The sequence below is a fragment of the Taeniopygia guttata genome, chromosome 5 (genome assembly GCF_048771995.1).
Source record: "Taeniopygia guttata chromosome 5, bTaeGut7.mat, whole genome shotgun sequence".
In the NCBI taxonomy this organism is placed as follows: domain Eukaryota; kingdom Metazoa; phylum Chordata; class Aves; order Passeriformes; family Estrildidae; genus Taeniopygia; species Taeniopygia guttata.
The window spans coordinates 32,536,251-32,552,745 of record NC_133030.1 but is presented as its reverse complement, the minus strand read 5'-3'; the positions used below and the strand labels follow the sequence as shown (position 1 = coordinate 32,552,745).

The 16,495-nt window shown below is 36.4% G+C and overlaps 1 protein-coding gene across 2 annotated transcripts in view; it reads left to right on the top strand.

Annotated features, from left to right (window-relative positions):
- Positions 1–16,495, top strand: part of PALS1 (protein associated with LIN7 1, MAGUK p55 family member) — a 55,413-nt gene that overhangs the window by 34,918 nt on the left and 4,000 nt on the right. For both annotated transcript variants that reach the window (XM_012574203.5, XM_030275509.4), the window contains 10 exons: positions 4,726–4,803; positions 5,484–5,630; positions 6,282–6,443; positions 9,542–9,619; positions 10,477–10,660; positions 11,679–11,750; positions 12,247–12,318; positions 12,998–13,165; positions 13,859–14,061; positions 15,340–15,450. In XM_012574203.5, coding sequence (XP_012429657.1) covers positions 4,726–4,803; positions 5,484–5,630; positions 6,282–6,443; positions 9,542–9,619; positions 10,477–10,660; positions 11,679–11,750; positions 12,247–12,318; positions 12,998–13,165; positions 13,859–14,061; positions 15,340–15,450 — 1,275 coding nt within the window. The remainder of the gene's footprint in view (positions 1–4,725; positions 4,804–5,483; positions 5,631–6,281; positions 6,444–9,541; positions 9,620–10,476; positions 10,661–11,678; positions 11,751–12,246; positions 12,319–12,997; positions 13,166–13,858; positions 14,062–15,339; positions 15,451–16,495) is intronic.

Below are 16,495 nucleotides of genomic sequence, written 5' to 3'. Positions count from 1 at the left end.
TTCTCCCTGAAGCATTTTTTTTTTCAACAGCTTTTTCCACTCTCCTTTCTTTTACTAGACTTTAATCTTGTAAGCCCAGCAGCATTGTACCAAGTTTGAAGTTATTTTGCAGAAGAAATTACTGACTTCTGAGAAACATCATTTAAATGCAATCTAAAGGTGCAGGTGCTGATTAAACCTCATCTTAGGATTTTCTTGTTTAGGTTTGTCAGTAAGACTGTTCCAAAAGCAGGTGGAAGTACTTTAGAATATCCTGTGAAGCTGTGAAAACTTCTAATCAATCCACTATAATAATATGTTTGCAGTACATGTAAGCTTCCCTCTGACTTGCTTATTCATCAGTTTGTAGCCTACTTCAGACTCCTCACTGGGCTTGTTCACTGTGTCTGTGAGTCTGAAGGAGCCTTTTCAGTTACCTTCTGTTTGTAAGCTGCTCCCCCAGACATCCACTTTACTTTAAACTAGGCCTAGTTTAGGATTTCATTCAGATGTAAGCCAGAATTTTTGAACCTCATTTTATAATACAAGGTGTTACAGATGTAACCCTTATGAAAGCTGGTTCTTTCCCTTTATTAATATGATGACCTTCTATTTGCTACTTCTAAACTTTCCAATAAGAAAATATGCCTAGGAAAATTTTAGGTCTATTTCCAAACACTTGTGTTTCTCCCCATTTCTCACTACCCCTTATCTTCCCAACATAGTCTTTTCTTTTTTTTCAGATGATTTGGTGAATCCTAAAATCAGAAGGTGGTGCAAAGCCAGTTTTGTGTCTTACCAGTCATTAAGAAAGTTAAGCCAAAGGAAAATATTTCATTTATCCAAAATTTTTAAACCAAGAGAATTTAATTATTATCCTCAAGACTATTACATAAAAGACAAATCACTACACTATTTTTGACTCTTCATCTCCCCCATCCCAGTCTTGTCCCGCATTGAAATTCTGAAAACTCAATATATTGCAAATATCTATTCCCATTTTGAGATGTAATCTAGTTTCTCAGTGACTCAGCTTCTTGTGTATTTAAGTGACTTGTATTTTGCAATATGTTAAATAACATCCTGAAATGATAGAGCCAGAAATTCAGGACAAATATTTCTGTGTCTGACAGAGTGTCTCGAGAGGATACCTTGAAGCCTTCATTGACATCACTTTGTACTTCCTTGTCTTGCCTGCATAGGAGATCTTATGCTTGGTTTTCAGATCTCTCATTTGTTTTTGAAGTTTCTCTATTAGTGATATAGCAGTATGGAAGGAAATTATTTCTGCTTTAGAAAAGTTGGTGGTATTTTGGTTTTTTGGGTTTGTTGTTGGTGTGAGGTATTTTTTAATCCTGATAATGTGTTTATCTTGTATGTCTAAGTTTTTTTTTTTTTGTACTCTCATTTTTGGTTGTCTTTTGCTTTTTCTACCTCTAAGCATAGGTATGAGAAACTCCCCCAGGAAGCAGCGCATTTACTTACTTCAGGGTGTTTTTGAAAAGGCACTTGCAAAAGCCTGGATTTAAGATACTGATAACATCTTGATGATAAAAGCCAGAAGACATTACAAGAAAGAAAAATAGCAGATACATGCATAACATTAATTTTAAATAGCAGGTAGTGCTAGTGTGCATATTTTAGTGCACAGGTCATGAGCAACAGTTTAACTCAGAAACTGTTTGGAGTGTGTGCCCCAGTTTAAAGCTACAGATATGTTTTGTTTGCGGCTTTATACTGGGGAAGAGAACACCTCTTAATGGGAAAAGGTGTTTTGCAACACAATTGCACAATGCAACATGGAAGAGTCTTCCGTTTAAAAAAGTAATAATTAATATTATTTAGAGTTTTTTAATTTTCTAGTCCTGTTTAGAAAATTCTTAAAATGAGTAGTATACATGTACAGTTTCTCACCAATTCTGATAACCAGACACTAACAACTCAAGTTTTTTCTCGTCTTTTTAAGAAACTTCAATTGAATTAAAAAGGTGGAATGAAGCACTTGATCTTAAGGAATTTATTTGAGAAAGCTTATTTTCATGTAATGGGGTGTACTCCATGTCTCAAATAAAAATAGCCAGTAAACATCAAATGTAATTAAATTGATTTTAAATCCATTTAAACTTGACCAGGATGGGGGAAGGATTATGGGAACAGGTCTGAATCTTGACCTTGTAAGAATATTTGATACAGCATTCAAGACAGTTTATAACTTGGTCTGTAACAACACATACCTTAAAGATGTTCTTGCTATTAAATATACTTAATAGGCTCAGTTTATGTAGGTTATGTTCCTAAGTGTTTTGGACTTGATACTGTTTGCTTTGCAAAATCAGTCAAATAAACTAGATCAGTACTGTTGAGGGGATGCACTGGAAGCTCATGACTTCTGGTGTAAGTGCACTAGAATGTGCATGTACATTCCATCTGACAGTTCTGCTCACCTCCTGGTAAACAACAACAGAATTTTGCAGGTGCAGTTAATTTCTGAATGCTTAATATCACTCCAGCACATGCCTCCATCATACATGCCTACAAATTGTGGTGTGTGTAATGAAACCAAATGGATAACTTTGTGTGGGGCAGGGGAGGAGGGGGGAAGGTTCCTGATCTAAAGGTAACATGATTAACAATAAAAACTAGTCTGAAGAGTTAAGAAAATACAGGTATTGCCACATACTCTCTGTGGATCATCAGTGCTATATGTAGTGTGTCACTTCAGGAATGACAGACTTCTTCAGATTTCTTAGTCTAATAAAGCTGTGGGATTTATTACCATGCGTTACAAAGGACTCTGGCAAGCAGCACTATTGCTGTAATAAGTGGTCTATAAGGCAGCCTGAAGCTTTCCTACAGCTTCATTAAATAAACAAATGAGAGCTTATGTTTTTCTTAAATGGGGGGGAATAGATTAAAATTTTTAATAATCAAATTATTCAAAGTAGAAATTCAACTTGAATAAAGGATGTTTACTGCACACAGAGTAACTGGTTGAACAAGATTACTTTCTTTTCCACCATCAATTTCCCAGCCTCTGGCGTTCAGAAGATTGTGTTCCTTGCAAGACTTCCAAGTTACTTTCTGAGTAGGTTTTCCTATTAAAAGATCATAAAGATTTGATAAATAAAGCTTTTGTGGCTTCTTCAAAGTCCCTTGAAAGTTAGAGACCTTAAATAAACCTTTATGAGAAAGTCTTTGTATAGAAGTATCTTTCAAAACAGAGGAAAATTGTCAGTGAGATATCTTTTGCCATATTCTGTTTGCTGTGTGACATCCTAGAATTAATTCAGTTTAAGCCAGGTGTAATAACTTCCTTTCTAATTTAGACATATAGCTGAAGTCAGGATTTGTGAAGCTGAACTCTTTTTGTTCTCTGATTTTAAAGAAACCAATTTAAGAAACTATGTAAATCTAGCTGCTTCTTTGACTGTTTTAAGGTGTACTGCATTTGCTCACCATGAGGCATGTTCGAAGGCTGTCAGAAGGAGGGCTTTGGAGGTTGTGCTATGTTTACTGCAAAGCACATGAGCATGTTCACTGTGACAGTTCTCTTGACAATGTGAGGATCTTGCTCCATGAGTACAATTTGTTTAGTGACTTCTCCAGGAAATTTAAAAGTTTTCAGTGCTGTTGTCTGGTAGCATCCAAGATAGTTGTTAGCATTTCCGTAGGTAATTGCTCCTAGTATAGAGGCTCTTTTGACTTTTAGATACTGTTAGATCATACAAAAAGCTGAATTATTTTCTCTCTAAAACTTTTGGTTTCTTGATTCTCTGATGTCACATTACTTCATCTGTAAGAGTCAAAAGATCTTGAACAAAATGTTTTCTATTTCTCTGAAAGCTGCTTCTCTGGTTTGTATAATCCGTTCTTGATGTCTTTGGATTCATTTGTGCTGTTGCACTTGTGTGCCTTTGGCCAGATTAGGCCAGAGGATAATGGCTTTGGAAAGTATCTTCAGCCTCACCTTTACGTAAGAGGACTCCCCTGCTCTTGGCTCTCTGTATCAGAGCATACCAGTATTTGCAAGAGATGATGGCAAGGCTTGTTTGGTAACTGTATGAGAAGGAAAACTTATTTTGGCAACAAAAGTGGCTTGAGCAAAAACTATCCTTGTGTTAATGCGGATTATTTTGGAACCAGCCAAAGAAATCAAGTTTCCAGGGAAGGACTTTCTGAAGTTTTGATTTGTGCACTTCCTGAGACAGGAGCTCCAGGATGCATTGCAAAACCTGTCTCTGAATCTTTGGCCTTGCTGTTGGTGGAAATAGTTTGTGTAATAAGAATATGATAATCTGCTTTTAAGGAAGAGGATGGCTAGTCACATTAATGAGAAATTACAAGCCCAGCACAGTCTCATAATACACTTCATTGTGACTGATTTCACTGCCATGAAATCACTAACTTTCACTGTCTAGAGTTTAATTTTTTTTGTGCCCATCTTTGTGATTAGCAAGCTCATTGCCAATCTCTGGTATTGACAAATCTGTGTGAGGTACTGGATACCAATTTAGTTTGGTAAATTATTACTGAGGTAGGATATGCTGGTTAGTCCTGTGGTCTTATTGCATGCTTTCCTAATGTGTACTAGATTAATCAATCAGCAGTAGTGTAAACAACTATGTGGATATACTTTACTTTCAATAAAATGAGTGATTGCAAGTAGGGGATTGTGCTTGAGTAGGAGAAGGAGGATTGATAAATCACTGGCTAGATTTAGAGTTTTACTGCTTGATTTCTTATTAGGTACAGAGTGTTTTGAAACCCAGCCACCATAAGGATGGACAGGAGCTTAATGCTTTGCTGAATGCCCCTCACATGCAGGTAAAACAAAATGAAACTTCTAATCTAATGGATCTATTTCTTGATGCTGTTTTCAGTGTAACTTGTTTTTTGCCATGGGCTGACTGGGCAAGGATGAATTTTATTCCTCAACCCTTATTTTTCTAGGATAAGGAATTTGCAATTTCCAGAGAGTAATGGAACTTTTTTATGAAGTGTAGTGCATTATTGCGTTCAGCCCTTGCTACAGTCTATCTATATGTATTACAGGGTGATTTTCACATAAACAATGTAGCAGTAGGTCAGTAGGAACAGGACGACGCTCGAGCTTATTTGGTTTTACCTTTGGCAGTTTACCTTGGGGTGCATAAAGGAAATTTTGTCCTGGAGTGGTGATGTAAAAGTAGTTTTCTCTGCAAAACTTATTCTGAGTCTGTAGACACATACATAGTAAACCAATGCCTAGTTTTTTAGTACAGATAAGATAGAAGTTCAGTCATAATTGTGTTCAAAATTGCTTTTATAGTATTTTCTAGTCTGAAAGTTTTAAAAAAAAGTACATGCTTTGTAGCTGTGATAAGTGATTTTTTTTATTGCTTGAGTCAGTTTGCAATTTTCTATAACCTGCAGAGACCTTTGAAATTGCAGAATTTCATCTACTGTTTTGTATGCATATCAGGTGTGGTATTTTCTGTAACTGAGCTGATTTTGTTTAACACTAGGCACTTCTACTGGCTCATGATAAAGTTGCAGAACAAGAAATGCAACCAGAGCCTATGACAGATGAAAAGATTTATGAGAATGTTGGCATGTATGGAGGGGAGACGGTTAAAATAGTTCGCATTGAGAAAGCTCGGGATATTCCTTTGGTGAGTACTGGTGCTTACTCAGTTATATGTAGAGGAATTGAGCTTTTTTGTCCTTTCCAGATTGCTATGAAATGTTAGGAATTCGAATGCCAAGGTAGTGTTTAACTTGTAAACACCCTCCCTCCCTCCAAAATGAGAAACAGTCATAGACGGTAAACTTGTGTTTAACTTGAATTGGGCAGTAGCCATACTACCATTGTACCATTTTACAGATTGTAAAATCTGTACAGCTTCTGTCAGCTTGGGTTTTGACAGATCTTCTTGGCAAGAGTCACTATCCCAAACTTGCTGCACGGGAGCTTAAACCTTGTGCCAACCAGATGTGGTTTTTTTTGGTTGTCTGGTTTCTGGTTTTGGGGTTTTAGCACTTATCATCAGCTATTTGCATCTTTCAAATAAGAGTTTCCTTAGGACTATGTTTATAAAAAAATAATTAATTTTATGGTGTGGAGTAATTAAATTCTTCAGTCTCTAGTGTAGGTTGAAGGAGTTAAGCAGTGGTTTCTTTGAACTGGAGCATTGTGTGTATGCATCCAAGCTGTTACTTGCATTCTCTTTCAGCATAGTTTTTCCACGGGCTTGGAATATATACAATAGACGGCTTTGAGTTTCATATATGTAATAAATTCAGAATGTGTTGCTGCTACACAGGGTGCTACTGTTCGCAATGAAATGGATTCTGTTATCATCAGTCGAATAGTCAAAGGAGGTGCTGCAGAGAAGAGTGGGCTGTTGCATGAAGGGGATGAAGTTCTGGAGATCAATGGCATTGAGATCCGTGGAAAAGATGTTAATGAAGTTTTTGACTTGCTGGTGAGTTGGAACACTTCTTGTTTTCTTTGCAATAAATATTCCCTACATAAGCCTGTTGACTCTGCTTGTCATTTTACTCATATTTAGCCTCAAAAGTATTTTCATTCTGGTAGCTGGTGTTCATAGGTGGAAGTACATTTCAAGTTTTCTTTCTGATGCATAGGACAATACCGACAAGTATAATTGCAGTTTCCTGCAAAAATGAAGCCTACAAATGTGGAAGCATCAAGCTTTTATCTTTGCACTTCTAATGATTTCAAAGAAAACTTTGTTTTCTTTTCATCTCTGAAAAGCCATAATTTTTCATCTCTGATTCAGTCCACAAGTAGTAAATGTGTGGCTGGTTTGTAGGTAATTTTCTTTCTAGCAGCTTATATGATGCTGGGTTTAAGGGTGGGTTTAGACTGAAACAGTGTTGATAATGCACCAGTGTTTTAGCTGTTCATGAGCAGTGCATGCACAGTGTCAAGGTCTTCTGTTTCTCACCCTGTCTCCTGCCTGCAACTGGCTGGGGTGAGCAAGAGGTTGTGAGGGGACACACCTGGGACAGCTGACCCAAATTGACCACAGTGATGTGACTGTCCATGTAACATCAGGCTGAGCAGTAAAATCTGGGTGGTGAGTGATTGCTTCTGCATCACTTGTTGGGTTGGGGTTTTCCCACTTTACTTTTCCACTCACTGTTTTTACCTTGACCCATGAGATTTTTTCCCTGCACTTGGTCTTCAATTCTCTCCCTCAACCTGCTGGGAGAGGAGTGTGTTAGGAGCTGGTCAGTGCTGAAGTTGCTGCCCAGACTTAACCCACCACAAATTGTATCACACATTAGGGACCTTTATGTGACAAGACTTACTACTCTTTCTTGCCTGGTAAAGCCCTTTTGTCTGGCAGTTTACTTGCATAGATATTTTCTTGTCTATTTCACCATTCATGACAAAATTATACTTAAGTTTAAAAGCAGCTAGACAAGAAATCCATCAGGAATTAGTAAAGTAACTGACTTCCAAAAAGGCCCTGTGAGAAAAATGTCAAAAGCTGGCAATTACCACCAGTATTCTCTGTTGCCCAATTTCGTTTCTTTCATGCTTTTCCTTGGTACTTGCTTTGGATCAGTGTCCAAGAATCCAAGACACCTGGAACACAGCTCTGAATCTTTGATCCAATTGCAACACACAAGACCATATTGTCAAAGTGGAAACATAAAAATGATTTTTTTTTAGAGGTCAATTTATAACTTTGGCACAAAACATTGGAAATATCACCTAGGATTTATTTAGTAGGGAGTTGTGGGGGGGAGGGAAGGAGAAACATATTAAGTAAGTCTTCAAATTACTTAGTAGGTTTATGCTCTAGAGACAAACCAGAATCAGGACAAAGATTTAGGTTCAGCTATAGGTTGTGTTATTGTCGGGATAGTGGACAGCAATATCCATAGATGAAGTTGTCTTATGGTACAGTGAGATGCTGGTTTGTAATCGACAATTTCCAACTTCAGTTGGACTTTTTTCTAAAATTTGCTGTTGAAATTTTTCATCTATTTCATGCAGTGAGATCAAGTGGAAGGAACTAGAGACAGAAATCTGTGAGGCTTGGGTGTTGTGCTTTACTGTTTTGAAATCAATTAGAAAGATGCTTAAAATTCTCTGAGAAGCCTTGAATGTCCGTGGTTTTTTTGGATCAGATCTGAGATTTTTCATGTTTTGTGATTGTCTCCATTGCCATCTGTATTTTTTTTAAAGCCATATTTAGCTAAGTCCCGTGCTTCTGAAAAGAGTGTTTTGAAAGCGATTAACAGGTAGTTCAAGTCTGGCAGTTTAATTCTCTGCAGAGAGCTTTTTCCTCAGTAGCTCCTGCAGTCGAGGGTTAAAAAATAAAAGGTGTAGAGCTACAATACATCAGCATAAAAGAAAATCAATTTGCTGAAAATTAAAAACAAAATAAACACAACTTTGTGGATTTTTAGAATATAGTTTTAATGCAACCTATTAAAAATAATACTTTTAATCCTTTATATGTCGTCATTTTTATTTTGTAATCTGGAAATTAAGTTCTAAAATACTTCAGGACCACCCCCCCCCCCCCAAAACACTTCAAGCATAGGAGAAACAAATTACAAATTAGTTTTGCCTCACTACTTGCTATTCAATTGATAATAAACTACACCTGACTTTTAGACTAGGCTGGTCACATGATCACTGTGAGATTATGTGCATTCCTCATGGACTGAAAAGAATGGATTTTCCTTTCTTGCAGTCAATGTAACTTGTTCAAGTTACATTTACTTGATTTAAGCCTTAGTTCTGAATTTTCTGAGATACATGCACATATATCCTGTTTTATATAAGATAAACTGTTGTGTTAAGGTTCATAGAATGGTGTATATGATGTGAAACACCTGTAGACCTTGTCACAGTTTGTCACTTGCACTTTATCAAGATACTTTTTATGTGTGTAAATGCATTCTGCAAATGGAAGTATGTTAACAAAGAAGATAAACACAAGACATTTATTATGTTCTACTTTCTTATCAAGGATGACTACAATGTTGGTATTGAACAGTTCACATATGCAAGATTTTAGTATCTTAGCAAAATCTTTAATCTGTGTTTTGAATTCTTTAGTAATGTTAACAGCATAAAATCATAGTAGAAATGTTTAGATTTGAAAGCACCATTCCACTTAATTGTAGAAAGATTAATTTTTTTAAAATATATTTTTACATTCCAGTAGATCCACTTGTTGGTATTTTTGAACAGAACCAAGAAAAATTGTTCTATTTGAACTGAACAATTATCCATTTCTCCTGTCTCTGCTTGACATAACAGCAGCTGCTCCGTTTTAAATACAAATAGTTTATATTAAAGAAAGCTAGGCTTTTAAAATCTGAGTCTCAACGTTTAGCTTTCTAGTCTTAGTGACTCACTGCATCTATATCTGTACTGTATATTTTAAAACAACTATGGGGTAGATGATGCACAGTTAGGAAAAACTTCTAATGGGAATTTTTAAAACATTTTCTAAAATGTATTATTTAATAGAATTCTTAACCTTAAGCCATATTTTGATACTGTATACAAAGAGTCTATTTTTCCTCTCAGGCTGACATGCATGGTACTCTGACCTTCGTTTTGATTCCCAGTCAGCAGAGCAAGCCACCTCCTGCAAAGGAAACAGTTGTAAGTAGCTCTACAGGTGTTCTTGTGCTTGGAGAAACATACTTTGTTTTACCAGTAGTGTGTAAAAAGTTCTTCTGCACGTCCTTTACATTGTGGAACAAACCCAAAACATGGCCATTTAACTTGATTTTACTTGTTATCAGACTAACACCTGAATTAACTGTTGAAAATTATTAATGATCTTAAACTGAAAGTCTTAGTATGATTTTAACTCTGTTTCTGAAAGAAGTTGTAAAAGTAGACCTTCCTGTGGCTCTGGCCTTCTTATTTTGAATTTCTGTATTTTGTGTGTGTATATATAAATACATACATATATATCTATATATATATGTGTGTGTGTGTGTATGTATATGTGTATATAAAAAAAACTTGGATTGTTGAAACTTGCAAATATGCTTTGGGAGGAAAAGATAGTTTTAACAGTTTCAAGAAAGAATGCCCAGACCAATTAATGATTGGTGACAAAATACTTTACAAGTGAAACTTGACTTTAAGCCCAGCAAATGAGTTTCAGTCTCTGTATTTATTAGGTACTTTAAGCAATCAGAATACCTCTGATAATTTTTGAATGCAGAGAACTTAAATCAGTAGCTGGGGGGATTGTCTCCTACAGTGGTGAGGAAATTGCATATTAAATTCAAGCCTTTCTGTCCAGCCTAGCACAGCTGTGTCTTTTCCATTGCTACCCTAATGATTCCAGTCCAGTACCTCCTGTATGCCCCAGATAAAGTTTCCATTTTAAAAACTCCAAGAAGCTTGGAGTTTTTGTCTTGTAGCTCTAATGCACTCACAGGGAGACAAGGTTTAATTCTGCAGAACTTGCTGGGGTGTTTTTTCTAACATTCAGTCTCCTACAGATACACGTGAAAGCGCATTTTGACTACGATCCCTCTGATGACCCTTACGTCCCCTGCCGAGAGTTAGGCCTGTCTTTTCAAAAAGGAGACATACTCCATGTGATCAGTCAAGAAGATCCAAACTGGTGGCAGGCTTACAGAGATGGAGATGAAGATAATCAGCCATTGGCAGGCCTTATCCCTGGTAAATAAAGCTCTAAAAAAAGCTTGATGGTCAGTCAAGTTAGTTATCATAGCCACACAGGAGCAATACTCAGGTTTTCAAAAACTTGTGTACTCTTAAATATATCTATGTCTTTGAACTACTTGCAACAGAGCCTACTGTAGGCATTGCCATGTCTGGAGTTAAATGCAGAGTAAAGCTACTGCTTTCACTGCCCTTTTCAGGAGCTACTCTCTTCCTTTATTCCTCCACCATGGGGACTCAGTAGATTCAGAGTTCCCTCTGCTGGCTGCAGCAGAGATGTGGGACTGCAGCCACTTGTTCTCTCTAGAGATGGGCACAGCTCTGAGGTTTCCTACCTTTCCAAGTAAACTGCTTGATACAGTACCTATTTGTGGTCACTTTTTAGCATGTTTTCACTTAGCAACGGGCTTAACAGACTTGTGGCAGACTTCCTTTCTTGCTGCTGGGGCCTTTGGATAACAGGCTTTTCAGACACTGAAGTCTGTTCATAATTTTGCATTGCATTGCAATTTATTGCAGCCTAGTTCATTAAAGACCTGCTGCTCTGTTAAATATGGTGAACAAAAGACTTTTCAAATTCCATAGAATATCACACTGTAATCTTATGATGCTTGAATAAATTGATAGAAACATTAATTTAAATACAGGGTAATCTATTTTAAATTGAAGTTCAAAATATTTAATATAAATTTTGACATACAAAAATAATTAGAAAATTACATCATCATAGTTGGGAAAGGTAGTCTTTCCTGTACTTTCACTTTTCCAGGCAAAACTGTCTAGTGTACAACAAATGCTCTGCAAGTCTCTCTTGATGAATATATTTCTGAAGTAATAAATCAGTTTTGCAGCAATTTTGGTTTCTCTTTTAAAATTTCTTTTGTATGTTACATTCTACTAGAACCTTCAGAGACGTAAAAGATTAGGAAAGAGTCAAATGAGTAAGTCATTATGAAAAAGCATGAAAATGGTTTCTAAATATTAATGACTCTTGTGCTTTTTTTAATGTATCAAGGAAAAAGTTTTCAGCAACAAAGAGAAGCAATGAAGCAAACCATAGAAGAAGACAAGGAGCCTGAAAAGTCAGGTGGGATATATGCTTCCCAAATAAAAATAAATCTCTTGTAGCAGTGTCAATTAGTGTTACGTGAACCTTGTAATGGTGGAGTTGTAGAAAAATTTCCTGGTGTTTTTTTTTTTTTGGTGGTTTTTTTGTTTGTTTGTTTGTTTGTTGTTTGGTAATACAAGTGGGATCATTCTTTGAAATTCTTCCTGTAAATACTAGTCTAAATTTAACACTTAGTTGTATAAATCATGTGTTTCTCACAACTATGTGTGCTGCAATTAGGATGATGTAGAGAATTTGGAAAGCGCCTTTCTTCATAAAGAATTTTACCTGCCATGACTTGGTTGAAGTCCTTGATATTTGCTTAATACACTAAAACATTGTAATCAATAAAAGGATATTATGCCTTATCAAAACTGAAGAATAATTTCTTCACCTTAAAGATCCAAAACATGGGTAGAATAGGAAGATTTTCGTTGTATGGGTGTTTGATTGTCATAATTTTTATTTTGATTAGGAAAACTCTGGTGTGCGAAGAAGAACAAAAAGAAACGGAAAAAGGTTTTATACAATGCAAATAAAAATGATGGTATGGAACAACTTTTGCACAATGTGTGTAATTATAAACAACTATAAAAGATTGTGAAGAGAATGCTAAAATTCATTATATGATGTTAGAAATGCTAGCAGTAAGTTCTGTGTAAGAGCAATACTATGTTGTGTTGTAGCATTTAGTGAAAGATGTAAAGGTAGTGAAAGGATTTGTAGTGTCTTTATTAAAGATCAGATGATAAGGGAAAAAACAGATAGCTTGTTAGGCATAGAAGCGCTCAACGTTTTACATTGATGAACCAATTTATTACGGCTTTGTAATATCACCTCACTCTGCATAATTAAATTTCATAAATGGAAACTTTCTTGACAAATTTTATAGGCTATGTTCTTACAAAAAAAGTACTTTGGGATTGGGATGATGGTTGCTGCCACTGGGTATAAAGTGTTACTCTTGTGCTATAAACTCTTGTTTCTTGGGTTTGTGCTGGTTATGTGAAGAGTAGTAAGTGGAAACATTTATTTTTCCCAAGAAAGGGAAAAAATTCTCATATTCCTGGGCACATGATGATCTTTGGGCTTCTGTTGCTTTGGTGACTCATAGTTAGATGCTGGGCAGAGAATCAGGAACTGTCTGAAATCTGATACTGCGTGACAGGCAATACATGAAACTAGCAGCAGAGTACTTTGTGACTGTTTTATTGTTCTCTTTCAAGATTATGACAATGAGGAAATTCTGACCTACGAGGAAATGTCACTGTACCATCAGCCAGCAAATAGGAAACGTCCCATTGTTCTGATTGGCCCCCAGAACTGCGGCCAGAACGAGCTGCGGCAGAGACTGATGAATAACGAAGTGGATCGCTTTGCCGCCGCTGTGCCCCGTGAGTGGGACGGCAGATAAGGATCCTTGGTCCTAGCCTTGGCTGCAGACAAATCATGTTGTGTTGGAAATCATAATTGGGAGCCTGGGGGTTTGCGGCAGGATGTATGGAGCTCTTGAAGAAAGGGAAGTTAATGTAAATCCAGTGTTACAAACACTGTTCCAGAGGCATTATAATATATTTGAATAAATTCGGAGTGAGTTATAGAAGTTCAAAAAGAAGCCAGTATAAATGGGCAGAAAATTTTTAATCAAATGTCCTGCATAAATTTAAATTTAGGTGGCTTTAGTGCTCTCCCAAACCACTTGTATTTCAGTGAATATTATATTTTTAATGTCTAATGTCTAACCCTAGATTATGTTTACAAACAATTTAGCAATATATGTTTGTTGAAAACAATTTATAGCTGTTTTCACATTCAGAACACAACTGCATGGTTAAAACTATTATTTTTGTACTATTTTTTTCCTCTAGATAATGTAAAAGAGACCTCTCAGTTAAGTTTGGCAACTTAATCTCGCTAGGGACATTTATTGTAGGAAAAAAAAAATACATGGATTTTGTGGATATTTCCCATGTTGGGTTGGGGAGGGCATGGAGGTTGTGTTTGCATCATTAGCAATATGCCTGCTAAGAGAAAAGCTCTTCCTTCAGTTCTATACATGTATCACCGTTTCAATTCGTTTTTTGTAGATACTACTCGGAGTAGGCGAGAGACTGAAGCCGCTGGCAGGGATTATCATTTCATCTCCCGACAGGCATTTGAGAGTGACATAGCTGCAGGCAAGTTCATTGAATATGGGGAGTTTGAGAAGAACCTGTACGGTACGAGCATAGACTCCGTGCGGCAAGTCATCAACTCGGGCAAGATATGCCTTTTAAATCTTCATACCCAGGTATGGCAAAGCTCTTGCTTGTCATGTTTTAATTCTAGAAGCTACTGTGAATTATCTATAGAGCTCTGTCTGGTTTATAAAATAAGTGGGTTTTCAAGATACATATTCATGTTTATGCCAGGATGCTCAGTTGATTCTATTCAGTTCCTTGTTTGCAAATATGCACATCTTTATCTGTGCTGCAGGTGATAGGGGCCTTAGTTTTCACCAGCTTTAAGTATCTGGAAATGATCTAAAATTAAAAATAAATTAAAATAAGATTTGTGTCTCTCCATCTTCCAATTATTCTGTGATCTTTGGGGTTTTTGGAGATAGAGAGAACATTTTTTGTGATTATACTTGGAAGTTGCATTTCAGGAATGTTTGTGCAGTTTCTAAATACAGTTCAGAAATGGACATCACATCAACAGTATTGAAAAAACATTTATCTGTGACATTTTGGTTATGAACAGTAAAACTATGCTTGCATACCTCAATTTGGAAATTTAGTCAAACATGGTAAGAGGTTGAGTCCTGGAATGCAGCCTGTTTTCTGATACATATGATATGTATGAGGTCTGCTGCTATTGTAGTTGCTGCAAAAGAAGCCCTAAAACTCAGCCGCATCAGTAAAACCTGGTAGAATTGAAGCTATAGTTAGTCATCAATTAGTCATCACCAGTTGAGACCATGTGATACTTTACTAGTGTAGCTCATGGGCATTGCAAAGCATGTCATGAGATGAAGATTCATAACTCTTTAAAGATTTATCTAATTCTGTGGCTATAAAAATCTATCTCAGAGACAAGTTGTTTATCCCAAGACAAACCTGACAAAACAAAATGCTACACATACAGTAATAGTGCATGTGATGTCCTGTATTTTAATCTTCAAAACAGAAAAGTAAACTGTAATCAAGTAAACTGTAATATTTAAAGACTCTTCTCTCTGTTCAAAGCTGATACCTTTCCTTAGAATTGTATGACACTTAGTTCAATGTAGCTAACCTTTTTATTGCTTTTGGATACCAAAAGATCTGTTCCTTCAGTTCAGTTATGAAGAATATTCTTGAACAAAAGTAAATATTTCAGTTTCAGAAGCTGAAAAATGTTGGAATATAAATTTCATAGGAAATGGTGTCTGAACTCTGAAATGCTGTTAGTTAATTCTATTGCTGTTAATATATTGTACAGTTGTTGTGTTTGAAGAGTATATTATCAATTATAGCATGTGAATAGTGCATCAATAAATGCCCGTTTCCTGTGTGGAATTGTTAAATATTTAATCCTATTTTTGCAGTCACTGAAAACACTACGTAACTCTGACTTGAAGCCATATATCATATTTGTTGCACCACCTTCACAAGAACGACTACGTGCTTTATTGGCCAAAGAAGGGAAAAATCCTAAGGTAAGGTGTCTTATGTTTTTGAAACCATGCTGGGTTTGGTGAACAAATGCTCATACTCTTTTCTTGGGATGGGGACATGGTGATGGTACTGGCAGTTAGCACTGCAGTGAACCAGTGTAGTTGTGCTCCAGGTTGTTAGACCATGCTAAGGAAAGAGTTCATTCGGGATGCTTTTGCATAAAGGGATGTGAGAGGTACTAGTCATGGGAATGCACTGCTGATTCAGTAATCCTGGGGCACAGTGTCTGCACTGGGGTCTCTGCATTTGGGTACAAAAAACTTGATCTTTTTTTTCAAAACTGTAGAAAACAGTTTTGTCCTCAAGTAAACCTGGGAGTAATGGTATGGAGCAAAGGATTGCTGGTTTTCATTTCAGAATGTACCTGCCTTTGGAAAAGCATTTACTTGAAAATCCAAAACTCTTCAGATAAAATTATTTTAATGCTTGATCTTGTGGGATCACTCTTCATTTTTAACCAGTCGTGTCCAAGATCTGAGGGTGAGAGATTATTTAGTTTTTCAGAAGTTAGTTCTGCAGAATAGACTTGAAAGCTAAAGATTAAACTAGGACATCTGGAAGCTCAGAAAAGTTCCTTATCAGGCTATGATATACAAAGTGCTTATTGCTTGGGCAATGGAGTAGGTTCTTCATCAGCTTTTTAATTGAAATCTACCCTGTCGTGATTGGCAGGTGCCCTTTGCCACCTCAGTATCTTCAAAGTACTAATTGAGCATAATGCAGTTCGTACTAGGGAAAAACCATCTTCTCAGCGTAACTCACAGTTATTCCTGACATGGCTATTGCTCACTGTTTTCTATGGCTGTGTTGTTTTGTTCTCCTTGTTCGATGCAAGGGTAATTTATTACTTGTGTGCAAGATTTAAAAGTCTATTTAAGTCCAAGTGTTGGAACAGAGGAAATTTCCTTTCTTTCCTTTCCTCCTCCTGCCCCTGAGTCAATATAATCACGGTCTTTAAATGGGTGTTTCCTTCTTCATGTTTATGCAATGAAAGAAACTATTTTATATAAATATTGCATCTTATCT